Source organism: Mirounga leonina, unplaced genomic scaffold (assembly GCF_011800145.1).
Source record: "Mirounga leonina isolate KUSES-001 unplaced genomic scaffold, KU_Mleo_1.0 Mir_201, whole genome shotgun sequence".
Taxonomy (NCBI): Eukaryota; Metazoa; Chordata; class Mammalia; order Carnivora; family Phocidae; genus Mirounga; species Mirounga leonina.
The window spans coordinates 22321363-22348976 of record NW_023270504.1 but is presented as its reverse complement, the minus strand read 5'-3'; the positions used below and the strand labels follow the sequence as shown (position 1 = coordinate 22348976).

At 36.9% G+C, this 27614-nt stretch overlaps 2 protein-coding genes across 4 annotated transcripts; one reads left to right on the top strand and one right to left on the bottom strand.

Moving 5' to 3' along the window:
- Positions 1-1248: 1248 nt before the first annotated feature.
- OLR1 (oxidized low density lipoprotein receptor 1) lies at positions 1249-12482 on the bottom strand. Of its 3 annotated transcripts, none has more exons than XM_035028237.1 (6): positions 12377-12482; positions 10381-10482; positions 8461-8706; positions 4933-5072; positions 4544-4659; positions 1249-4274 (listed from the first exon to the last, which is right to left on the bottom strand). In XM_035028237.1, exons 1-6 carry the CDS (start codon positions 12462-12464, stop codon positions 4130-4132), a joined length of 837 nt encoding a protein of 278 aa, XP_034884128.1. In that variant the 5' UTR covers positions 12465-12482; the 3' UTR covers positions 1249-4129. The 3 variants fall into 3 exon arrangements, with proteins under 3 accessions (XP_034884128.1, XP_034884129.1, XP_034884130.1); XM_035028238.1 differs by having other exon boundaries at positions 1249-3923; XM_035028239.1 differs by having other exon boundaries at positions 1249-2082.
- A 7203-nt stretch (positions 12483-19685) lies between these two features.
- Positions 19686-27614, top strand: TMEM52B (transmembrane protein 52B). Its single transcript, XM_035027841.1, has 4 exons — positions 19686-19781; positions 23935-24071; positions 24597-24763; positions 26101-27614. The coding sequence occupies exons 1-4, from the start codon at positions 19686-19688 to the stop codon at positions 26340-26342; spliced, it is 642 nt and encodes a 213-aa protein (XP_034883732.1). The 3' UTR covers positions 26343-27614.

Genomic DNA, 27614 nt, shown 5'->3' with positions numbered 1-27614 from the left:
GAACTGAACTTTCATCTTAAGAAACTAGAAAAAGAAGAGCAAATTAAAACATAATTAAGTAGAAGAAAGAAAAAATATCAATTGAAGCAGAAATTAATAAAATAGAAAACAAAAGTAATAGACTGTACTTTTTACAAAAAAAGTAAATTCAATGAAAAAAAGAGTTTCATCAAGAAGAAAAATGAACTTTTTCTTCTAAACCAACTAATTAAAGAGAAAGACAAAAATTAACAATGTCAAGAATGAGAGAAGTCGCGTTAATACAAAATCTAGAGATATTAAAATGACAAAAAGAAAATACAAAGAAAAATGTTAGGCCAAGAAATTAAATATTTAGATAAAGTGGACAAATTCCTTGGAAGACACTAACGCCCAACAAAGTACACTCAAGAAAGAATTATTTGAATGATATTACATCCATTCAACTGAATCTATTGTTAAAAATCTTACAAAAAAAGAAAACCCATCTCCAGATGACTTCAGTGGTAAACTATACTAAATAATGAACAAATAGTACCAATTCCACACAAAACCTTCCAGAAAATTGACATAGAGGAGTACTTCTCTAAAACATAAACCAGACAAAGCCATTACACAAAAAGCAAATTACTTATCAATATCCTTCATAAACATACTTGCAAAAATCCTAAAACAAATTTTAGCAGAACTAATCCACCGATATATTAAAATGATAATAAATCCCAAGAACCCAAGGTTGGTTTAACCTCTTATAATTATTCAATGTAATTCATCACGTTAAAAAATTAAAAAGAAAAATATTAAAATATGTAATCATTTCAATAGATGTAGAAAAAGTAGATGTAGACAAATCAATACCCATTCCTGATAAAATCTCTCAGCATTCTAGGAATAAAAGGGAACTTCTTCAAATGAAAAAAGAGCATCTATGAAAAATACACAGTTAACACCATACTTAATTGTATTAACACTGATTTCTTCCAAGATCAAGAACAAAATAAGGATATTCACTCTCACCACTTTCTTTCAATGTTTACTAGAGGGTCTGTCTAGTCTATGAAATCTAGCAAGGAAAATAAATAAAAATCATCCAGAAAGGAAGAAATAAAAGTGTTTTTATTTGCAGATGACATGATTATCTATGTAAAAATCCAATGGAATACACACACACACATACACATTACTAGAAAAAATAAGTGTTTCAGGATATAAGGTTAGTATAAAAAAGTTTATTATAATTCTATATACTATCAAGAGACATTTGGAAATTAAAATTATAAATGATAACAATACCATCTCTAGTAGCATCAAAAATATGAAATATATGATGATAATCTAAGAATATATGTGAAACATCTATACAGAGAAAATTACAAAACATTGCTTAAAGAAATTAAAGAACACAAGTAAATGGAGAGATATACCTTGTTTATGAGTTGAACAAATCAGTATTTTTAAAATTTCAATTTTCCCCACATTTTTCTAATAGATTCAATGCAATCATTCAAAATTTCAACAGGGTTTGTTTGTTAAGTTTTAGAAATGGACAAGCCAATTCAAAAGTTAACATGGGAATACAAAGACATAGATTAATCTAAACAACTTTGAAAAAAGAACAGTGTTGAAGGATTACCACTACATGATTTAGAGAAATTGCGATATTCATGGTGGTGTAAAAATATGTAAGTAGATCAGTGGAACAGAATAGAGAGACAGAAATAGACATATGCACATATGGGTGACTGTTGACAAAAGTGCAAAGGCAATGTAGTGAAGAAAGAATAGTCTTTTCAACAAATGTTGCTAAATCAGTTGAATATCATATGCAAAAAAATAATAATAGAGAGAGAGAGAGCACTTTAATACATGACTTACAAACTAACCCAAAGTAAGTTACAGATTTCCATGTAAAACCTGTAACTTTTATAGTTACATTTTATATGTCTAGAAGTTACATTTTATATGTCTAGAAGAAAACACAGGAGAAAATTTTGTGACCTTGAGTTTGCCAACAAGTTCTTAGAAACACCAGTAAAAACATGAAAATGGACTTCATCAAAATTTAAAACTGCTTTTCCAGAGAATTAAAAGTCAAGCCATAAACTGAAAAACAAAAACAAAAGATGATCAAAAAGACATCTGATAAGGGACTTTTATCCAGCATATACAAAGGGCTCTCAAAATGTAACAATAAAAAAACAAACAACTCGAAACTTCTCAGATTTGTACATTACTTTATCAGAGAAAATATGTAGATAGTAAATAAACAATATAAGTAAATAAAAAGACCTCAAGATTATTCTTCATTTAGGAAATGCAAATTAAACCACAGTAATATACCGCCATACACCTATTAGAAGGTTACAATTACAAGACTGACCATACCAAGTGTTAGCAAGGATAGGTGGAATTGGAACATTCATACATTGCTGGTAGGAATATCAAATGGTACAACTTTGGTAAATAGTCTGGCAATTTCTCAAATACACCTACTGAGTGATCCTGACATTAAACTCTTAAGCATTTACCCAAGAGAAGAGAAATACTATGTACAAACAAAGACTTGTACACAAATATCTATAGCACCCTTATCTGCAATAGACAAATACTGAAAACAACCCAAATTGGCATCAACAGGTAATTTATCAACAAATTGGGGTATATTCATACAAGGGAGTAATACTCAACATTTAAAAAGAGTGAAAAATTGTTGCAAGCAATAAGATGAATGAATCTCAAAATGATTAGCTACGTGAAAGAAGCTAGACCAAAAATAAAGAAAAAGGCATACTGTTTGACTCCATTCATATAAAATGCTACAAAATGCAAACTGAAAGCAGTTTGGTGGTTGTCTGAGGAGAAGGCATTGGGGAGAGGATGATAAAAGTTGGATGATGGAAATGTTCACTATCTTAATTGTGGCGATGATTTCAATGGAAAATATTCACATATATGAAAATTCTTGTGTACTTCAAATATATTAAGTTTGTTATATGTCAATTAAACATAAATAAATGTGCTAAGAAAAGAAAATATCTCTTGTCTTCCTAGGAATGATACAGCTTTTTCTTTTTTTTATAAAGTTGGTGCTAGATTATGTGCAACAAAATGGTAAGGCTTCCTTTAAAAAGTAGAATAACCTGTGAAGGGAGGTAGCAAGGGCGTAGAAATACTGAAAATAGAAGGAATACTTCTAATTCCATCTGTTTCTATTCAGCTATATTTCCATACCTGGCTCAGTTTGTTCTTTAATTGCGTATCTTCATATTTTCGTCCTGTGTGTTTCCATATTAGCACAGCACAACAGAGTTGAGAAGAACTCATTTACAAATGGTGTGTACTTTGGGGAAAAAAAAAATCTATTTTTGCCTCAGTCCCCATGATTCTAACAAATACTATCTGAAGGATTAAAGCGATTAAGCTATCCTTTGATAAAGGATGAAGAAATAATTAGATTCCAAAACCAATAATGAATTGTGATTAGTTGACTGAAAAGATCATTCAATTTGTAATTACTTCCTGGAACATCCCAATTGCCCCAAAATGTGATGATGTGGGGTGTGTATGTCGTGTGTGCGCGTGTGTGCGTGGTGGAATCTGGAGAAAGATCACAATTTAAAAGACCAACAAAAAATAAATAAATAAAAGACCAACAAGTGGTAGCTTTTAATGTTGAGAACACAAGTTTCTGGATTCCAGCATGGCCTTTCCCTTTTTCTGTTTCTTCGTGCATTCTTTTCTGTTTCGCATGCATTTTTCCATGCATCCACCGGTTGGGCAAGTTCTCCACCTTCCATCTTCTATGTGGTTTAGGAAGGTGAAGGGAAGATGGTACTGAGGTAGAGGACTGAGTACAGAGGGCTCCCAAGACTTGAAGAGGAATAAGACTTCAAAATAAAAAAGTGAAGGGGGATTGAAGGGTTGGCAGGGAGACTTGGGACAAGCTAGGTGAAAAACAGAGAGAGAGAAACAGATCAAAATTTCTGATATCAAGGTGCCAGGCAGCCGGAAGCCCAGTCTCTGCTAGGGAGTTCTGCCATCAGCTAATAACAAGCAGTTCATAGGGCTCTCGTGGTTTACACCTAAGTGATGAAGGACAACTTAAATTCCAGAAAAGAATTCTCCTTCTCTTCTTCCAGAGCTTTCGAATTCACTGTGCTCTGAATAGATTCGCCTTCTTCTGACATATACTGAATGCAGTTAAAATGCAGTTGTCAGCGAAAACAGCTCCCCTTTGTATATATGCACAACTGCCTGAAGGATAGTTCTGGGAAACAGGACCCTGGAGTCTAAACCTGCAGATAGGGAAGGGGTGGGAAAAAAAGGTAGATTTACTGCCACCTTGTGTCAGAAACTTAACCTTGTCTTAAAGCTTCAAATCAGTAATAAATGTGGGAAGGAAAACTCCAGAGGTCTGAAAGGCTAAATGGGCAAGTCCCTGTCTGAAAGAGGTGGAGAAGGAACGTTCAGAAATTCCTCAAGCTTCTCCCTGACAAGAAGAGGACATTGTGTGGAATGTGGAAGCAACTTCACTAGCACCTTAAGCAAAGAATAGGAAACTTACAAGTGGGGCATCAAAGGAGAGCCATCCTCCCAGAGCCATGCGCTGCTGGGTTTCCTCAGAGACAACCCCATCCAGAATGGGAAATTGGAATGGGCACTTGTTTGCCGGATGAATTTCTGTGGGGAGTAATGTTTAGGTTAGATTCACAAACCTAAAGAACCAAAAGAGATCTCTGACATCCTTTCCGTGGTTTTACAGAAATGTTTACAAAAGCCTAGAGATACAATGTAACCTCTCTACCCAAGGTCATGCATATCATTAGTGGTCAGATGAGCCTAGAAAATAAGTATTCTGATTCTCAAACATGAGCTCCTCCACCAAGGGCATAAACCTGATTTATTTCCCTATAAGGCACTACTCCAGCCCAATGTACAACCATAAAAACTCACCAGATCATCTGTGCTATTAATTTTCAGCATCTGGGCATCCAAAGACAAACAGTTCTCCTGGCTTTTTTCCCAATTAAATGGGCCAGAGGAAAATAGGTAACAGTTTTCTTCATGCCAGAGCCAGTCTTGGGGACAAGGACCTAGGAAGTGTAGTATATCTAATCAGTGAGTGATGCTTGAGTAAAAATATTTCTACAGTTCTTAAATCAATTCTCCCCTCGGGACTGTCACATGCATATCATCTCTTCTTAATTAGAATTGTATCCAGAGTCTTCAAAGACCTCAATAGACCAAAAGTCTTTATTTCTCCTAAAGTATTCTGATTTTAGTAAACTAAATTAAAAACAAGTGTGTTCAAAAGCAAAACTTGAGCTGAGATGTAACTTTAGAATCTGACCTATTTTTTAAAATTATGTTTGGAATAATGGAAGAGCTCAGGGAGTGGATATGTTAAAAGCCACACTGCTATTAAGAAGATAAGTTTAGGATGTCTGGCTGGCTCAGGGGAGCACACAACTCTTAATCTCGGGGTGGGTTTTAGGCCCACACTGGGTGTAGTAAATACTTAGAAATAAAATCTGGGGTGCCTGGATGGCTCAGTAGCTTAAGTGACCAACTCTTGATTTTGGCTCAGGTCATGATCTCTGGCTGGTGCGATGGAGCCCTTTGGGCTCTGTGCTCAGCAAGGAGTCTGCTTCAGGATTCTCCCTCCCTCTGTCCCTCTCCCCCTCACTAGTATGTGCACTTTCTCTCTCTAAAATCATTCAATAAATAAATCTAAAAAAAAAAAAGAAAATCTTTTAAAAAAAGATACATTTATATATTTTAAAACTTTAGGTTTTCAAATAATGAATTTAAGCTTATATATTGTGCTTCCTGTTTCTAGACATACGTTGTCCAATACATAGCCATATGTGGTATTCAAACTACCTGTGTTTCTTTTAATTAAAAAAAAAAATTCTTTTTTAAGTAAACTCTACACCCAAGCCCCCAAGGTGGGGCTTGAACTCATGACCCCAAGATCAAGAATCTCATGCTCTGCAGATTGAGCCTGCCTGGGGTCCTCTTTTCATTTCTTTTTTTTTTTTAACGAACACAATATCACTATGTTGGCAGTACTTTACACACATTAACTTATTTAATCCTCATAACAACATGATGAAATAAGTTCCGTTCAGATAGAGTAAATGGGAATGTGAAACTTGGCAGACTCGCTCTCACATCCATGTGTTTAATCACGACATGCACTACCTCTCAAACTTTTGCGTTTGAATCAATTGAGGAAATTTCTTGGTGCCCTTCAAGATATTTTGATACAGAATCTCGGGATAAACCTAGAAGTTACCATTTTTAAAAAGCTACTGTAGTGATAATGTTGTATACCAAAGGTTGACAACCACCACTAATTTCAGTCCTAAATATAAAGTCTATTACTGTGAAGATCCTGCACCTTTCTAGCTGGATGACCTCCTGCAAACCACATTTGGTAACTTCTCAGAATCTCTCTCTCTTCATATCTACACTGTGGACCACAGACTTGTTAGTAAGAAAGATAAAACTTGGGGCGCCTGGGTGGCTCAGTCGTTAAGCGTCTGCCTTCCGCTCAGGTCATGATCCTGGGGTCCTGGGATCAAGCCCCGCATCGAGCCCCGCATCGGGCTCCCTGCTCCGCGGGAAGCCTGCTTCTCCCTCTCTCACTCCCCCTGCTTGTGTTCCCTCTCTCACTGTGTCTCTCTCTGTCAAATAAATAAATAAAATCTTAAAAAAAAAAAAAAAGAAAGATAAAACTTGTCTCAAACTTGAGGAAACTGGTCTATTTTTTTTTCCATGTGGTATTTTATTATTAATGTTTTTGAGAATCTTCTCAAAGCTGCTTGATGAGAAGCAGTACTTTATTTGCTATCTCTATTAATTGGCCTTTATCTGACACTGTCAAGGAATGGGACATGTTACCTGGGTTATCTACCAGTGAAAAACATATTACTTAATATTTTTGATTGGTTGCCCATGCCTGGAATCTCTGGGAGACAGTTCTGGATGGTCCTGACGTAGATTTAATCTCATACAACTGATAAAAAAAAAAAACAAAAAACTGTTTCACAGCCCCATCTGGGGACTGAATCATTGGTTGGTATGTAGCTATGTCTGCTTATATAAACATTCCTATCTTTGATAAATTAGTCTCCTTCCTTTACACCTTTTTAGAGACAATGTATTCTTTAATTTCCTCGATAGCTCCCTCCTTAATAAAGACATTAAATACAGTTTTGATACTTGCTAAAGATCAGTTTGTCCAAAAATCTCTGCTTCTTTTGGAAATTTAAATAACCCTGTAAATATTGAAGGGATTTATTAGCTCCAAAACTTTATTAAAAAAACCTACTTATCATTTTATCATCACTTAACTTCTCTGGCTATCAATTTTTTTCATCTATAAAATAAAGATCTGTGGGTATTTGTGAACTGTTATATAATCCATATTCAAATAAATTGCATGGTTGAGATCAAGTGAGATGTACAAGCAAGAAACTGGAGAAATCTCTGTTTATTAGTAGCAGTTAGTTACTAATGCTGAGAATAGGAGACTCATTCATACACCGCCAAGAAAGCAATGCATCTCTGAGAGTAATTCCATCTCATATCCCTTAAATCTCCCTATGATGAAAAGCATATGCCTGACTTAATTACATGTTGTACAAAGACTAAATGACACCGATAACTCTGTAATAACATCAGAGTTCACATCATCATCCCCTTCTTATAGATGCTCTTTCTACCTGCCTCTTAGATTCTGAGATCAACTCAATTCTTCTTATATAAACTGACTTCCTGGGCCCTTTATATTTTTTTCTTACCTAAAGTCTCTACCCAACACTTGCAAGTCAGCCTACCTCCATTCATTTAATTTAAATTGATGTTGTATACTTTAAGAAATAGAGTTATAGAATAAAGTTAATGTAGAGCTTCCCAGGGACAAAGGAGACACCATAGGGAAAGAAATCAATGATTAAGATACATTGGTACAGGGGTGCCTGGGTGGTTCAGTCAGTTAGTATCTGTCTTCCGCTCAGGTCCTGGTATGGAGCCCTGCATCAGGCTTCCTGCTTCCCCCTCTCCCTCTGCCCCTCCCCCCTACTGGTACTCTCACTCTGTTCTCTCTCATTCTCAAATAAATAAAATCCTTAAAAAAAAAAAGATACATTGGAACAGAAAGAAGTAAGAATCCATGGCAAAGGGTAAGGGTGGGAGAATTCTTCCAGAAATATCTTAAAACTAAATTTTAAAAATAAAGAAGTTCTTATGAGGAAAGAAAATTTAAATCCACCAAAAACTGTGCTTAATTAAATCAGGTAGCTCAAGAATTTAGCAGAGGGAAGGGTGGATTGACAAAAATAGAGAAATTCTGGTGTCAAACATTATGAATATATGTTAATATGCCAGTTTCATGCCTAGAGACATTTTCAAAGCAGAGTTTAGATTAAACAGAGAAGTTTCCACTACTTCTTTTCACCTCTCCATCCCCCATACCTGAAAAGTTTGCTGCTTTCCTCAGAGCTTCTTGGAGATTCAGGTTCTGATGATGAAGTTCCATCTGTTTTTTGGAATTTTCATCCAGCTTCTGGTTAAGGGTTTCTATCGTTTCTTTGAGTTCCCTTTCTGACTCCTGGGAAGATTTTTCTGCCTGCTTCTGTGCTAAGATCTGTCCCTCCAGTATAATTTCCTGGTTAGTAAGGTTTGCTTGCTGTTGCTTTAGAAGATCAGAAACCTGTGATACTAAATCATAGCTGAAATAAGAACTCCATTACCAATCCTGAATAAAAATCCCTCCACTGGATTTTGAGGAAATCAAAGAATCGAATCAAATTATCTATTTTGACAACAGATAAACTGCTGGAAAATTACTCAGAAATTATGGATTTAAAAGTTATTTAATATTCCTGCAGTATTTTTTTTTAAATGTCAGGAACTGTCACAGACACTTTTGATTAAAAAACAAACAAACAGGATTTTGCTTGTTATTGATAGTTACGGACAAGCTTAAAAGCAATCATAAGATAAAGGGTATATCAATGGCATAAATAAAATACAGACAATCTGAAATAGATGCCAACCAGACTCAGTGATTATTACTAGTTGTCATTAATGATTTACTCTATTTGTGTCTTTATTCCGCTGCTAACTCTCTACCCTTCCAGACTTCCTAATTTTATTTAAAAACTGTGACACCCCTTTTTTGAGGCACCCTCCCAATTATTTTAAGGTGCTATGTCATAACAATTTCAAGCATTTTTTGTTTCTTGGGTTCTGTTTTTATAGCCACAGTACATTTTAGGAAGGGTGGGGATGAAATAAAGTTTGTGAAATCTGGCAGGCAATTAATGTTAAGGGTCAAATGTTTCAGTTCTAGAAGCTTGATGATTCAGTACAAAACAGACTGACCCCTTGGGTTGAAGGCTGGATTTGAGACTGTTGTAAAGTGATTCTTCTCACGGGAAGACTCACCCAGTCACCACCACTGAGTCAAGGGCACTTATCCTAGTCATTAGGGAAGGCCCTAAGTGTTAACAGATTGAAAAAATAAATGGTTGGTGACTTTAACCAACAATTGAAAAACAAATAGCACTTCCAAGGCCTTAATCATCTAGATTCTAGATGGACAAAATAACTCAGATCTACAATCTAAATACACAGGCAGATTATATGGATGATCGATACCATTTTCATTCCTTCTTGGCCACTCTCATCCTTCTTATCACTTCTTTTCCTCTCAACATCCTCTCTTATAAGTGGCCATACTATAAATTTGAATTACAGTTCTTTTAAATGTTTCATTTATTGAGATAATGTTTCTGATTCTTAACTTTAAATTGGTATTTAATCATCTCAATTAAAACTCAATGTAGGAGGGCCTGGATGGCTCAGTAGGTTAAGTATACGACTCTTGATTTCAGCTCAGGTCATGATCTCAGGGTCGTCAGATTGAGCCCTATGTCAGGCTCTGTGCTAAACATGGAGTCTACTTGAGATTCTCTCTTTCTCTCTCCCTCTGCTCCTCCCCCAACTTGCGCTCTCTCTCTCTAAAAAACCAAACAAACAAAAACCAAAAAAAACAACCTCAGTGTGAACTATATGAAGTTTCTTTTCCTTTTGGGTCTCAGGGGATCTTGTGGCTTAGTAGCTTCAAATTATTTTCTTTTTCATCATTCCAGGATTTAAACAGACTTTACCCATGAAGTTGTAACAACAAAACAAAACAAAAACCTACCATTCATAATCTTAATTCCATGTCCCAGTCAATTTGAGGGACAAGCACACTGTACTTATTCATGTTCCCACTTATTCCAAAAAGTTTGTCTAGACTGTATCTAAATCAAGGCTGTTTATAGTTATGAAACCAATTAATAAACCATGTTTGTAAGTTCTTTTTCAGCCTGTTCCAGTACTTACATTGCACTGTTAGCATTATAAGAGTTACCAGTAATCCCAAGCAAAGGATCCCCAGGGTCACAGCAGTAGGGCACCACCACCGAGAAGAAAGAAAATGAGGACCTAGAGTGACAGAGGATAGAATCAGAAAGACATAAAAGATGAAAGCAAGTCATCAAACAATTCTTTGGAAACTGTCTGTAACTTGTACTTTGCATTTCTTACTGTAGAAGTCCTCCCAAGGGCTCTGCAAATAATTCATTGTCCATATTTACAGATGAAAAATACAGAGAATTTAAGTAATTTACTCTTGGTCACACAACTGACACAATTTAAGAGCCAGGATTCAATATCAGATAATGTGATGTTAAGTATCTGATTCTAAAGCTTATACTTTATCTACTCTCCCCATAATGACTCTCTAAGAAACTCTCAGTCTAGCTTGGTTGGATCAGTTTCATCCACAGAACAGAGAGCCTGATACTTTTAATATAGACCATGTGTATGCACACACACACACACACACACACACGCACCTCATACACAGTGTGTTTTATAAGTAGTATGCCATAAAAGAATGTCAGACACCAAACAAGTAAGTTAGTTAATCAACAGGTCACCTCAAATAATTATAATTTTGTGCTTTCAATTTTTATTCCACTAAAATTACCATTGGAAGTAAGGTTATTGACTGAAGAAAAATAGGAATTAAACTTCAATATTCATTTGACTCATATTAATGTCATGTCCTATACTTACACCAGCTGTGGCCCTTGTTGTTATAAAAGTTCTCCATTATTATAGAAACAAATAAGTCATGTAGCTCACAGCTCCACCACTGCAAAAGCACAGATATTTTGGTTCAACGGGAAAATATCTCATATGATCTATGTGAACCCCTAACCCTGTACAATAAACAAATAGGGTACTGGTTGTGTTATCATTTATATGCAGATAAGGAAACCCGAAGTCTCAGTGAATTGTATAAGATCACACAGATGTTAAGATCCAAACATAGATCTTTAATCCAACTGTCAGTTGCTACATGGCTTGGAACATTACATCCCCAAATTTCTAGTGCAGATGTGTAATGATCCAAATCAGTCAATGGTCAAATATATTCACAGAGTCAAAAGCACTTCTGTCAGACTCTAGAGATGAGACAGACAAAATAGAAATCTTAACAGGAAGAAATACAGTTCATTCACTGATTCAAAAGTCATTAAACTCCTGGAGTGTATGTGGCAAGTTGGCAGAGAAGTAGAAGATGGTTGTATCTCTTGCAAATAATTGCTTAGGATTCTAGCTTGGGGGTAGATATCTGTGTAAATCTGTCAATATTTCCCTCTGATCAGTATTCATTCTATACTATGAGTGTATATCTACCACTCTTGAGTGAAGAAACTCCTGAATTTTTAGAAGAAAATCATAGGCTCAACACCTGTTCGGGGAAGGCACAAGCTCCCATTTTCTACAGGACACCCTTTGCCCCATTCCGTGGGTAGGTAGAGACCATTAATCCAACCTCTGTTCCCATTAGTGATTTTCTGATCAGAAAGCAATTGGATTCTTTTCAGTAGGTGACTGATCTGAGAGATTTAGCTTCATAATTGTAAAAATTCAGGTACTCAATATTTACAACATGAAGAATGAATGAATGAATAAATGAATGAATGAATGAACAAATGACTACTGTTAACTTGGATGTCTACCTATAAATGCTGATTCAGAGAAATGTAAAGTGAATAGGATAGAACATAACGTATGATAATGTTTAATAAAAGTTATCAGAATCTATACATCATGATTCATATCAAGTTAGTTCATTCACATCATCATCATCATCATCATCATCATCACCATTATATCTGAATTGTTTTTCAAGTAAATGTTATTAATTCTACAATATTTTTCCATCCTCGAGTGTTTTAGCTTTCTAATCTTATATTCAATTAATTTACATTTTTGGGCTAATCCTAGAATTCTGTTGCTGTGCACATTCACCCACCCCTAATACCTTCAGCTTTCTTTCTATTTGGCTTCTGATCAGGTTGATCCTTCATAGTCTTGCTCTTGAAGTCATCAAAAGTCATTTCCAAATTCATTCCAAGAATGAGAGAATGAAGCAGTCAAGGACTTCTGCAAAGTAAAAATCTGTGAGCTCCTGCTAGAGTGTTTAAATAGCTACTGCTATTTAATAGAAGAATGACTCAATCATTGGTTGGAGGAAGAAGAGGCTTTGCTTCATACTGGTAAGTTGGCTGACGCAAATTCTTGGTTTATGTCTATTGCAGGTGGGGAAAGTGGTGATTCTGCTAGTATTTCAGGATGTTTCAATAAGTAATTTATGAAAGGGAAAACTATTTTCTGTGAGCATTAGAGGATAGGCATTTGTATTCACTCTTCAGATAAGGAAACTGAAACTCAAAAGAGTAAGTCACACTAAATTTGTAGAAGACTCTGCATTTAAACCAGATTACTTGATTCCAGTGTCCATATTTGTTTACTTCACTGTAGCAGACTATCTCTATACCGTGGCTTTCATAAGTCTCACATTTTCCTTTTTAATTTTGACTGTTTAAGTTAAATAAGCAGAAGATTAGAAATTCTGGAGTTAATCACATGTGACTCATCTCCAGCCATGGTGACCTGGGTAATTAAGAACTTAATTAGGAGTGCTATTTCATACAGTGGCAGTATAACATAGCAGCAGAAATTTGGAGCCAGATGGAGCTAGTTTCAAATCTTTCCTTTGCTAGTACCTTAGTCTATAATCTTGGGGATTTACTTAATACTCTGAACTTATGTCTTTGTCTATAAATTGGGACATTGCAATGTCCACTGGATAATGTTGGTAATGTTGCTATCTGGATTCATATGAAATATTGTTTCAAAATGCTAAGTATTCTACTTCAAACATGAGAACTCAATAAATGATAGTTATTAATATTAGTAGTAGTAATATTCAGCACAATTGAATTGCCCATCAAAGGATACATTTTACACATAAATGACTGGAGTCTCAAAGACTTCAGTGAGCTCCCCATAAGGATGCTTATATGAATTCGTTGATAGAATTCTCACCTATTTTCCCTCTACAACCTCCTAACCAGAGAAGAAATATCTCATTGCAGTTATACATGCTTTTTTTTTTTTTTAATATTATGTATTAGAGATATTTTCTGAAGTATTCATGGGCAAAAGATATGATATCTGGAATTTGCTTTAAACTACGTGAGGAAAAAAAATAAAAGGAGGGGATACGTTAAAGAACATTGGAAAAAAATACATACAAATAAAATATCTAGGAAGCTATTAAGAAAAATCACTGATACTGACAGTCTACTTAGGATTCCATTTCCTTCCTCCTTCCTGGATTACTTGTATTCCCTTTTCCTGCGCAGGATATCTGAGAACAAATTGAAAATAGTTCACCTGTCATTTAAAGTTTTACTCTATGGGGCACCTGGGTGGCTCAGCCTATTAAGCATCAGACTATTGATTTCAGTTCAGGTCCATGATCTCAGGATAATAATCTCAGGGTCATGAGACCGAGCCCCGTGTCAGGCTCTGCCCTAAGTGTGGAGCCTGCTTAAAGATTCTCTCTCCTTCTCCCTCTGCCCCTCTGCTAGCTTGTGCTCTGTCTCTAAAAGAAGAAAGAAAGAAAGAAAGAAAGAAAGAAAGAAAGAAAGAAAGAAAGAAAAGATTTTAAAAAATTAAATGTAGTTTTACTCTATGATACAGTTCACAAAAAAAGCTCAGCCTGTAATATATCCTAGTCAAACCAGCTTGTAACAAATCAATGCTACTTACCTTTATCACTGAAGCCCCACCCCACCTCCCTTGACTGTGAGTGCCAGGAAGCAAGATTGCTTCCTGCATTCACCATGCTGAATTTCACATAAATAGAATCTCAGTAAAGTATTTTTATTTTTATTTTTATTTATTTCTTTTTAAGGATTTTATTTATTTATTTGTCAGAGAGAGAGAGAGAAGAGTGAGCACAAGCACGGGGAGAGACAGGCAGAGGGAGAAACAGGCTCTCGGCTGAGCAAGGAGCCCAACGTGGGACTTGATCCCAGGACCCTGGGATCATGACCTGAGCTGAAGGCAGATGCTTAACCAACTGAGCCACCCAGGCATCCCAGGAAAGTGCTTTTAATAATGAATTAATAAATACTGAAATCATGTCACAATGAAGAGGACATTTTATAATTCTCCACAGTGACTCAATTATTTTGTATGCCATCAATATTCTAGTGATAAAGAAGTGATACAGAAGCACACTTGTTGACATGAAACATTTTTTTCTTGTGAGCTCATCACTTACTAGTAACCTTTTATGGATTATCCTATGAAGGATTGTCTTGGAAGGATGCATGTTACTATATAGCTAAAACACCCAAGGATACAAACAGCACTAGAAAAAACTACTTTCTTTAGAGAAGGTCTAAGATTGAGCTAGATCTCTCAGACTTCAGTTATTCACCTTCATACCCCACCCATGAAACCCAGGAGAGCATAATCATCCATTGTCCTTTTGGGTCCACACTCGTAAGAAACTCACTAAACAGTCCAGGACCTGGTGATGAGCTCTACAAATCCTGTACTCCCTACAAATACAATTCATTTTTTTTTCTTTAAAAAATCCTCTGTACTCAACATCTACAGGTAGGATTGCCAACAATTTTTACTCCCTCATTTTATATACTCTAATAGTGCACTCTATTGATTTTCAATTCCATTAAAATTATTCCAACTCTCCAACCAAATTATAAGCTCTTTAGAAGTAAAAAATAGATCCCCTTCTATTAATAAAAACTAATTCTTTCCTATCACCCTGGCATACCATATCAATTGTAATGTTCTTTAATATCTTGTAAATAGCAAACAGTTAACACTTGAGATTCTTAGCTATTAAGACATCACCAGAATAAGCTGGGTTTTAAAATACAAAGAAATTTAAGGAAAATATGTCTTAGTTCTTTATTTTGAGAATGTGGAGCTAAAGCCCAAAAAATGAAGTGATTTACTGAACATCTCTTTTCTATCTGATGTTAGATAAGAACTCAGCTCACTATTCTTATCCAATTAAAAACTCTGTACTCATTAAACTATAATTCCTGTGATACTTAGTTTTATGTGTCAACTTGTCTGGGCCATGGGGCACCCAGATATTTGGTCAAATATTTTTCTGAGTTTCTCTGAGAATGTTTTTGGATGATATTAACATTTTAATCAGTAGGGTAATGTTTTCCCTCCATAATGAGAGTGGGCCTCATTTAATCAGTTGAAGGCCTAGAACAAAGACACTAATCTTGCTTCAAATAAGAAAATATTCTCCAGCAGACAGCCTGTGGGCTGGAACTTCATCATTCGTTCTCTTGGGACTCGAGCCAGCTGGTCCACATTACAGATTTGGACTTGCCAGTCTATAATTGCATGAGTCAGTTCCTTATAATAAATCTTTCTCTATAAATATGCACATCCTATTGGTTCTGTTTTTCTGGAGAACCCTGACTATTATAGCTCTCCATTCTTTCTTTCTCCCAGTTCCTGGAAACCACCATTCTATTTTATGTTTCTATGAATTTGACTACTCTAGGTATCTCATATAAGTGGAAACATACAATACTTGTCCTTTTGTATCTGGCTTATTTCACTTAACATAGTGTCTTCAAGGTTTATCCACGCTGTAGCATGTATCAGAATTCTCTTTATTTTTAAGGCTAAATAATATTCCATTGTGTGTATATACCACATTTTGTTTATCCATTCATCCATTGATGGACATTTGTATTTCTTCTGTTTTTAAAGATCCATGGGATAATTTCTATAATCCTGATGTAGCAGATAGCTGGAAAAGTTTCACAGACTAAGTGGTTCTCATTATCCCTGCCTCCTGATGTTCATGCCCTTGTGTAATCTTCTCCACTTGAGTGTGGGTTGGTATCTGTGGCTTGGAATGTGGCAAAGGTGATGGAACATATATGATCCATATATGTGATTATGTAAGGTATAGTGCCTATCTTGCTAAAGGTTCTCTCCCTCCTTTCTGCTTCTCTGGCCAGATTTAAAGAAACAAGCATACACAAATCCTATAGCCACAAAGAAATGAATTCCTGCCTGACATAGCTTGGAAGTATATCCTTCCCCAGTTGAGCCTTCTGATGAGAACACAGCCCAACAGACATCTTGACTGCAGCCCATAAGACCCTAAACAGAGGACCCAACTAAACAGTTTTTATACTTCTGATCCACAGGCACTGTGAAATAAACAAAAATGTGTGTCGTTTTACATTGTTACTCATATAATTTGTGGTAATGTGTTAGAGGGCATATAAAACTAATAATCCTGTGATAAACTTAATCCTTCTGTTTTGTTAAATGTCCTTAAATCTAATCCTGACTGTCAATACCTCTGAGGTTGTCACTCAATGCTTACACTGCAATCTTGAATCATAAGATAGAGGGAATTCCTAGTGGAGAAGTTGCAAGATGGAACTAATCTCTTCTGCTTTATTATCTATTTTTGAAGCCATGGGTATGGCCTAACTCATTGCTCAACACTTTATAACTCATGCTTGATGACTCACAGTAAGTGTTGTCCTGGCATCTATTTCACTGAGGCACAGAAAGGAAAGGAATTCTTGGTTGGTCACCTGATGTAGACAAGGTCAAAAGGAGAATAGTCAAAGGGGCCAGAAATAAGTAATTTTTTTAGCTTCACTTGTTACAGGTTTTGTATAACAATTTCCTGAGGCATAGGTGAAAAGGCCTATGTACATGCACCCTCCATTGGTTCCACTCCAAGTCCTTAACAACCTGGGTATAAGCTAATGATTCACAAACTTAATGGAAGTACAACAAGATTGTGTAGGATTGAAATGAGGTCATTCCCCTCTACCTCAGCTACCTGCCCTTCCAGTGTATACCGTCTTCAGTCTTCCTACAGGGATCTTCTTTCCTCTGTCATCGTTCCTGATATGGAGGCTTTGACAGGGACTGAACTCAGCACTAAAATTGCCACAAGGCATAATCACTTTCATTAGGATAAACAAGAAGTTCTACTTCTTCAAGGAATAATCCAGTGAGAACAACAACAACAAAAAATAGCAGTAGTAATTCTAAGAAAGAAAAGTAACAAGGAGGTCATTAACAGAATCCCATTTTGTTCAAACCTGTTAGAAAGCTGGAGGGCAAAAAGATGATGGCAATCACACGCAGGAAAGTGCGATGGGGAAAAATCATGTTAATTGACAAACCTGTTCATGCAGGTTTGGCTGGTATGATTGGGAGAAGAGATGGCCAGAACAGCAAGAGGAAATATTCAAGAATTGGAATACCAGGAAAGCTAAAACACGGTCATGGTAATAATACATCAAGAGGACATCAGTTATTCAGCATATTGAAGGTGAAGGTCATTGGCAAAACTGAATGGAAATCAAGATAATCCTAGTTAATGCTTATAAAATACTTGTTACATCAGGACAATTATATGCATTTCACATACATGAACTTACTTAATCTCTGTAAGTTTATGAAGTAACATTATTATTATTACCCCATTCTGAGAGAATGAAACTGACCCAACAGAGATATAATAACTTTCCCAAGATTGCACAGCTAATAAGTGACAAAGCAAAAAAATAAATAAATAAAAATAAGTGACAAAGCAAGTATTTAATCCCAGATAAGCTAGCTGGATTCTTAGCCATGATGCTCTACTGTGTCTCTGACAAGAGAAAGGTCAGGGAAAGATTAGTGATGCTACCATATACAGGCCACTCTAAGTAGAAATATTCTAATCGAAATGCCTTCATATCTCCAATGGTATTTTTTTCTATGAAACAACATGTAGGGCAGGTCAAGTGAGCATTCCTCTTCTGTTTTATAAATGGGAAAATTAAGGCTTGGAGAAACCACAAATAATTTAGTGGAGGGCCAGGATTTTTCTGCTCTCTTTGTCCTATGAAATACCTCCCACCTTGTCAATTTTTCTGCTGAAATTTGAAAAATACTCTTCATCTTATTTCTATCTTCCTTTCTAAAAAAATAATGTAGTGCTCATTTAGTTTTGGAACTTAATGATGTCTAATCACCAGTATCATATTAGGCTTTTCTGTCACTATTTGATTCCCTTAGTTAACAGGAAAAAAAGATTATATTCTCTATGCTGATACCATATTTTAAAGCTGTGTGAGGAGTCTTTGAATCAATCCCACCCAACAGTTGCCCTCAACAATCACTCAGTAAAAGTAAAATTAGACTTTCAGCATTAGATATGATCTGAAAGGTGGTTTTATTCAATTCTTATGAAATAGAATCATCAACTGATGCCTAATTTTCTTATGAAATACTTTGTATTTTTAAAAAAATTTTTGAAGTACTTTGTATTAAGTAAAAAATTACTGACTTAAGAATAAATCGTTTATACAACATTCACTCATTCCTGTAGAGATGTTTCTTTACGAATATTCTCTTTCCACGTGTGCTTATTTTTACACTGACCTTAGATTTTATTTAAAAGAGAGGGAGAGAACCCTAGAGACCCATAGATCTTGGAACCCAGTTTATTCTCTATTTTTTGGAACCCAGTTTAAAAAAATGTGATGTGTGTCTGTCTGACTTATGTGTTTCAAAAAGAACTGAAGTCAAGGTAGAGGGGACCTGCTTTCCTCAAAGATGGGAGTGCTTTCCGGTCCATTTGTTAACCTCTCAATCCTACTGCAATGGTTACGAATAAATGACCCAGAACCAGGAGAGTTGATTATCAACATAGAGAAGGGGAGGGTTTCAAAGAGCAAGAGAGGAGGGCTTATTACGTGGAGAGGGGAGTGGATGGTGATTGGCAGTTATTCAACAGTCCCCCTGAAGTGCTGCAGTAAAGGACCAAGAGTATTACTCCTTTTTTGATGGAGATGAGAGAACTTGTTTGGTCACCAGCAATTCACCGTTGAGCCTCCTCAAGTCAAGTTTCTCACCACTGCCTAGAAAAATACCTAACTCTGAGGACTGAATATGTCCTCCCTGAATGTTTTCCTTTTGGGGGCAGTGGGGAAAAGTTAAAGACATATAGAAAGGATTGCTAGTAGAAGGAAAGGAAAGAAGGCCAAAGGAAGCAAATGTGGAGACCGGAACAACAGAATAGACATAGAGAAAGAAGCCAGGATGAAAGGGGAGAGAAAGACCACAGAAAATAAAAGCCCAAAGGAGTAAGAGGAAAAGAGAGAGCGAAAGCTTTATTGCTGAGAAAAATTTGTCTCCTTAAGTCCTCCAGGTCAAGAAGTCAGACCAACACAGAGCATGGAAAGGAGGCAACAGACATGGACATGCCGTACCTGATCCTGGAGAAGCAGTTCAGCCCCATGGGGGTGCGAACCCGGGCTGTGACTATCTCTGCCCTGGTATATTGCATCCAGGTGAGTTGCAAAAATGCAAAAATAAAACTTTTGTTTGTTTGGTTGTTTCTCAGATAAACCAACTCTCAGAAGAACCTTGGGGGAAATGATTGAGGGGAAAGACATGTATTGAACCAAAGAGGTAGTGGGGAAAAGCATAACTAGAATGTTTCCTTAGTGTTATCGGGTTACATGGCCCATGTGTGGCCAATGGCATCAGTGAGATGGGGGGACAGATTAGGGTAACCATATACACATGCAGGATAGCTATGGTAATTTAGAAATGCCACTTATCTATATTTCTCTCTTTTAGCATCCTGTCACTCATCCCTCAAAATCCTAAATAATCAAAATGAATTACATAATTCCCCTAAACGGAGTTTCCACATAAGCCCTGGTACAATTCTAGCAGCTTAGGTGCCTCCAGATCAGAAATAAGGTAAAAGAGGGAAAATTCTTGAAAAATACTTCCAACCTTTTATTTCTCCCTACCAAAAATCAGAAGCCCCTGTAACTTGTTAGCTGAGAAAAGGGTCATTAGATTGAGGATTCTGGACAACTGTCAAGGGGAAATTTACATAGCTATGAACACTAGTAAAGAGGAAAAGCAGGGGCACCTGGGCGGCTCAGTCAGTTAAGTGTCCAACCCTTGATCTCAACTCAGGTCATGATCTCAGCGTTGTGAGTTCAAGCCCAGCGTGTTGAGTTCCATGCTGGGTGTAGAGCTTACTTTAAAAGAAAAAAAAAAAGAAGAAGAAGAAAAACAAGCAACTGGCTAGTATCATATTCCTGTACATCTCTTAGTAGAGAATGGACTGCTTGTTTTGCTTTCTATATCCCAGTTAAATTATTGTCTGTAAATCCATTTCTTCTTCTTGTATTTTCCTTTTGCTTCCTGTTCTTTTCCTTGCCCTTCACTTTCTTTCTCTTTTCTTTTTTTTCTCTTTTTTGGCAATAGTCACAAAAAGAAGTATTTTATCTGTTTAGCACTTTAAGCTTCTCTTATCTTTAGTCAGAAAAGAAAAACAAAGAACCAGAGCTGGGTTGAGGAAGTACACACTTTGTCATCCTTAGTGATCAACCATTTAAAATTTTTTTTTTTTTAAGATTTTATTTATTTGCGAGAGAGAGAATGAGAGACAGAGAGCATGAGAGGGGGGAGGGTCAGAGGGAGAAGCAGACTCCCTGCCGAGCAGGGAGCCCGATGCGGGACTCGATCCCGGGACTCCAGGATCATGACCTGAGCCGAAGGCAGTCGCTTAACCAACTGAGCCACCCAGGCGCCCAGTGATCAACCATTTTAAATTAAAAAGAAAAAAAATAAAGCTTCTCAGATGTTGTCTGCAGAGGACAGCTCTTTAGTCCTTTTACAAATCCTTTTCACCTGCTATGTCATGAGTTTGAGTGTCCCCTCTCCCTCCCATAAACTCTCAATAAGTACAAATATCTGTCCCTTGTGGGGGAACTTTGTGGTTTTTGTTGATGATTTCCTGAGAATATTAAGTCATTCAATTTACTGGAAGTGAGATGCAATTTCTAAACAGAAGCTTCTCTATGTGAAGGAAAAAGTCAACTGAAATACCAGGTAAAAGAAGGAGTAGAAGCTTTCATTATCAGTAGCAGAAGGGACTTGATAGCAATATCAAGGAGTTGTTAGAGCAGATTTAGCCCTTGTTCTACTAATTCATTCAACACATATATATGATAGAGTTTGATTTGAATTCTGGCTACATCAATAGGAGCATGCAGTTGGCCATGTTAACTTAAACCCCTTTGCCTCCATCATGTAACCTTTCAAAATAAGGCTAAATATACCCACCTACATGAATTTTGTGATGAAATGTTATGACATATTGAAAATTCTTAGCAGCCTGACTGGCATATAGTAGCTATTAAATAAATAAAATTGTTCCTCTCCTTTTTCTCCTTTTTTTGTATGGTGTGTTATTGATGAGTTAAGGGAATAAAAAAGAGGAGTGGGGTAGAATTCAATTTGTTGCTGGGAAAGAATTAAGATGGTGATAACAATATCCTGAGGGACAGATCAGGACATTTCTAGGACAAATTGATTTAAATGCTGCTTCTGCCTCCCACTCACAAAAGTTGTAATGCTTACCCACCACCAAAAAAAAAAAAAACCCAAAACAAAAAAACAAAACAAAACAAAAAAACAAAACAAACAACCCCCCCCCAGATTAGATATTTGCTCTTCCAGTGTCTCCCACTTCAAATATAATAATCAACAGGCATGGGAGCAATGAAAACAGTCCTAAACATGGCTGACCCTATGACCTTGTCCTCATATTGTCCCGGCTCTCACCAAGTAAACAGAGCAGAGTCATGAGGAATGATTGGTAGACTGCTGAGCAGAGCAGACGAGACATTTCCCTGTCTGAGACTATTTCCCTTCTTACAGCTTCCCCTGATAAGATGTGAGGAGAACTGCGTGAATCCTGAACAGTAAGTATCTGAGACCAAACTGGGAAGAAGGAGAAACAGACAAAAACAGTACCCAAAACAGGGTCAAGAGGTCATTAAATATCTGTGACTTCCCTTTATCTTTACTTAAATGGACATCAACCCACTAATCTCACAGATGGGTCATACAAAAATAAAGACATGCCCTCGTGTCATCCTAAGTACTTAAAATAACATCCCTCAAGGCATTTTTTCCAAGGCTTATCTTCCCATTAAAACAATGGAATTAATCCATTTTATATTAATTTTTTATAATTAATATAAAATATATAGTTTTATATTAATTAATATAAAAACAATTTATATAGTCACAGAAATTTGCAAAAGTGTTTCTTTTCCATGCTTCTCAGTGACTCATCAGGACAGACTGGATTTAAAATCTCATCCCGGGCAGATACGTTTGGGTAATTCCAAAGTAGCATCACCATCTGAAATATGATGAGCATTTTCCGTATTTTAGGGCATGTCAATACTTAGTGCAGACTTCATTCAGCTGTCACTTTGATGCTGTTATCCCTTAATCTAAACCTATCACAATTAGGTCTTACACAGACACAGAGGACATAAAAGGGGAAGAGATTCATTCCACTTGGAGGTAAATTATTAAGAAAGCAGGGCCAGTTGGAACAAAACACTTGCTCAGCCTGAAGGAAAACACATATTTAGCCATGGGAAGGGTTATTCAATAGCCAAGACTGTTAAACCCAGGGGAAATGGTGGCGGCCTTGGTTGCTTGTCACACTGTCTGAGGTTTTAGACACCTACTACTCAGGAAGAATCACTTTTAACAGAATCAGAATCACTAACACTATAGAACTAGAAGAGGTTTTAAATAAATGGAGAATGTGAGAAACCTACAGGAGACATTGTTTATTGAAAAAGCAAATCGTATATTCTACAACTGTGCAACCAAAGAGAGGATGTAGAAGAAAATTTCAATAGGTTTCAATAGCTCAATATATCAGAAAGTATTATTAAATTTGTTCATCTTCAAACATAAATATTTCCTTCCTCTCCCCTTCCTACTCCTGCGCTTACCCCATACTCCTTCTTCCTTGCAATCCATATTTTTGTCATCTCTATAGAGAAAATTCAGTTACTTTAACTTTCAACATGGTGAAGTTGGTTTCTATATTTTTCCTCCTTCCTATTTGGCTTCAGTGGGTGTATATATTAGTTTTGATATTGGATGTGAAAGTTCAGGGTTTTTTTTCATGGTGAGAATTTTTATGGTTTAATGGTGACCCTTTTCGCAACAATTTGCAAAACATAAGTTACAAACTTCATTGTATTGCTTTCATGCTTATAACTGAAATTTTCTTTATGTTTAAATTTTATTGAACTCAAATATATACACACACACACACACAAACCTTAACTTTCCTACCCATTTTCAAACTTTGTAAACTTACACTCCAAATTCTTTCTTGGTAATTGTCATCGTAAGTGTTTACTGTGGTCATGGTTATTTTTTCTATTAACACCATTTTCATAATCACTAGTCTGTCTTATAATGATTTACAAAATTATTTACCCAATGTCATCTGTAGTACTAAACACTTTAAGGCATCCCATTTTGCAACAGATTCTGCTGGCTATATTGAAGTTAGAATAACTTGTTATATGTTAACTAATTGGAATTAAAACTCAAACTTAAAAAAATATATGTAAGTTGTGATGCTTTTGTTATAACAAGGTAGCAAATTATATTGTAACTCATATTCCTGATTCTGGAACTACAACAGGCACCGACTATGTTTTTATTGCAAAAAAAACTTTATTCTTTCTCCATAGTTGCCTGACCACAGATTGGGTGCATCTCTGGTACATATGGTAAGTTTCAGCTATCATACGCAGAAAGACATTTCAAAGGAACTTTATTTTTCTCAAGGGCATTCATTTTTAGTTTTTTAGTTTTTAAATATATTGACAGCAGGAAAAAAATGTATGAGACAGCCAGCCTACTTACCTAGCATCTCATGAGTAAAGTTTCTTTACCTCATCATTAACTATGTGACAATATGCCAGGATTTCCTATTTCAATACCATCTCCTCAGCCATCAAAAGGTTATTGTGTGTTTTGTCAGGGTCAGCTCTAGAAATTTCTACAGAGAGGAGAATATAAAGTAGAAAGCAGACCCTCCAAACCACATTAGATCTCTTACTGTTTTAATGAACTGATGTAGTCTTGCCGACAAAATAAGTATGCATGTGAAGTGAAAGTGTTGAAATTAAAGTCTTATGATTATTGTGCAAAATAGTCAAAGTCAAAAATGTAGACACTGAAGACCAGTTACGGCCAGGGCTGGGAAACACACCAGATCACAGAGCTTTCTCTGGGGGGTGGTCTTCTTGCAGGTTGCTGGTGGTAATTGGAGCACTGCTTCTTCTGTGCGGCCTGATTTCTGCGTGCTTCCGCTGCTGTCTGAGTTGCCAGCAAAATGGGGAAGATGAGGGCCGGCCTCCCTATGAAGTGACAGTCATAGCTTTTGATCATGATAGCACTCTCCAGAGCACTATCACTTGTGAGTACTCTGACATTATAACCTGAAAGGGGGTTTAAAAGGATGATCAGGGAGGCGCGTGGGTGGCTCAGTGGGTTAACTGTCTGCCTTCCACTCAGGTCATGACCCTGGAATCCTGGGATCAAGCCCCTCATCAGGCTCCCTGTTCAGCGGGGAGCCTGCTTCTCCCTCTCCTGCTCCCCCTGCTTGTGTTCCCTCTCTCGCTATTTCTCTTTCTGTCAAATAAATAAATAAAATTAAGGGGAAAAAAGGATGATTGGGGGCCCTTGGGTGGTTCAGTCAATTAAGTGTCAGACTCTTGATCTCAGCTCAGGTCTTGATCTCAGGGTTGTGAGTTCAAGCCCTTTACTGGGTTCCACGCTGAGTGAGGAACCTACTAAAAAAAAAAAAAAAAAAGACAAGTAAAAGAATGATCAGGATGATGAAACAATATAGCAACATGGATTGAATAGTATTAAAGATTCTAGAACTCAGGGTTGTTTTAATTTCCAGAAACCTGATGGTGTGGTGACCTGGGCTCTCACTGATGCTGTGTTCTCAAATACTGGTCTAATGATAGAGTGAAGAAAGAAGTAGAATGTTGGAGAAAATATTGGAAATGTCTTATAGGAAGAATTACCCAGTTTATAAAGCTATTTTGATAAAACTATTTTAAGCTCTGGGTGTATCCCTTTTTCAAAAATGTCTTGGATTTTGTGAGAACCTGTATTTTTTATTACCTATATATTATTTTACATCTTTGAAGAGATTAGTCATGTGTACTTGCAATTCTTTGTTCTGTAGTGTATCTGCTGATACACTTATATGTTAGCCTAACATCACCTTGATGCTTATAAAACACTTTCCTTTATGTCCTTCTGTTCTCTTCTTCATATTATATTCTTTCCTGAAATGGGAGAAGAAAGACTAGTCAGAACAGCAGGTGGCACAACATTGTGAAATTTCTTTTGAAGAGAGACTACATTGCTGTTCACCTTTCCTGTCTCACTTACTGCCCTTTGAAAAAAGATAAGTAAGACAGAAATAAATATTTCTAAGGAGTCTGCATTATCAGTGGGTTGGTGTAAAGGGTCCCAAGTCCGTAAAAGGGAAGGACAATGTTGTCAGACATGGGGACACAATTTAGATTAGTTGAGGACCCCAGAGAAGAAAGTATCTTCCAGCAGAGTGAAGTTGGTTTCCAAACAAGGTTCACAGCATTTTCATAACATTTTGTGGCCGAGAGTGGCAATGGTTTGGACACTTGCTAAAAATGAAGGGAAATTAAGTGTGTTGTAAGTCCCTGATTTCTGAAGATGTCACATTTACTTTAATTCTATTCCTTCTTTCCTCCCTAGCCCTGCAGTCAATATTTGGCCCTGCAGCTCGAAGAATCCTGGCTGTGGCTCACTCCCACAGCCCCCTCGGCCAATTGCCCTCCTCTTTGGACACCCTCCCAGGGTATGAAGAAGCTCTTCACATGAGTCGCTTCACCGTTGCAAGGTGTGGACAGAAAGCACCTGATCTACCCCCAGTGCCAGAAGAGAAGCAGGTGCCCCCAGTGGACGAGTCTCCTCGAGTGGAACACTCTTCAAACTGATGGGAATTCTGGTTTTATAAATGGGGTGGGGGTTTCCCCAGAGTTGCTAGAGACAGACAAATGAAACTTTTTTTTCCCAACTTCTGGAAGATTTAGGATGACAAGTAAACATTATTCATTGGAAAGGATGGGTTCCAACTCTTCATTTCCAGCCACATCTATTTTCTAAGATGGAATTGCTCTAATTGGGAACTCCAATTCCTCATCCAGTGGCCAAAATTTGCAACTAACCTCTAGCAATGCTGGTTATTACTGAACCAAGAAAGCATCAAAAGTATGTTGAATTCCTTTAGCTATTGAGTTTCTTTACGCATAGGATACTGCAAGTGGTTTTTCTTTCTGCCAGCTATAACACAACAACAGATCGTAATACACTCGAGGAGAAAGACAAGAGCGTAGGCACAACCCACAGACAATGCACCGAAGTCATGAATTCTTCCTCTTGAGAGAACATTCACTTTTATGCCAAATGACAATGATACTCTTGGACATCATGTAATACCTAAGTGGATATCCAGGATCCATCCTTGCAGATATGGGCTAAGAGAACACATTATAGCATCAAGGTGCCAAATATCAAGGTCTTTCTTTCACTCTGGTCCTACCCACTAGCAGTATGAGAAACTGCATAGAGTGCAGTAACAGTTTCTATTCATTTTCCAGCTCCTCTGCCTAGCAAACACATGTGCGCACACACACGCGCGTGCACGCATACACATGCATATGCAGTCTTTTCTGAGTCTAGAAGAAGAGCATCGCTTTGCTTTTCTCTTTCTGGCTTTGACCACTTAAAGCCAGATGTCTTGAGTGACACGTTCGAGTGGGGTGGCCTTCACTGCCACCTAGTGGAGCCATGGTAGAAATGGCTGTGCGCACGCCTCTCCAGTTCCTGGAGCAACTGAACTCAGCCTAGAAGGGATCCTGACCTGGGACACCATCCTGCCGTGTAGCGCTAGGCTGTGCACCTGACGTACTACTGGACAATTGAGGAAGTGAAGTGTATCGGGGGAAAATGACTTGCCAGTCACCTTAGATAAATCATTGAAAATCTGTAAAGCAGTTTTCCCACCGGTAAAATAGGGGCTAATAAAACCTCCAAGGATTGTTATGAGAATCAAATAAACTAAATATAAATGACAAGAATTGTAAAGTATTACGCACACATATTTGATACTCTTACTATTGACATCAAATTTTCACCCTTTTGCTAAGATCCTACTGAGAATTATGTTCTCATTTGTCCTTTTGCCAGTCATCCTGTTGTTATCATTA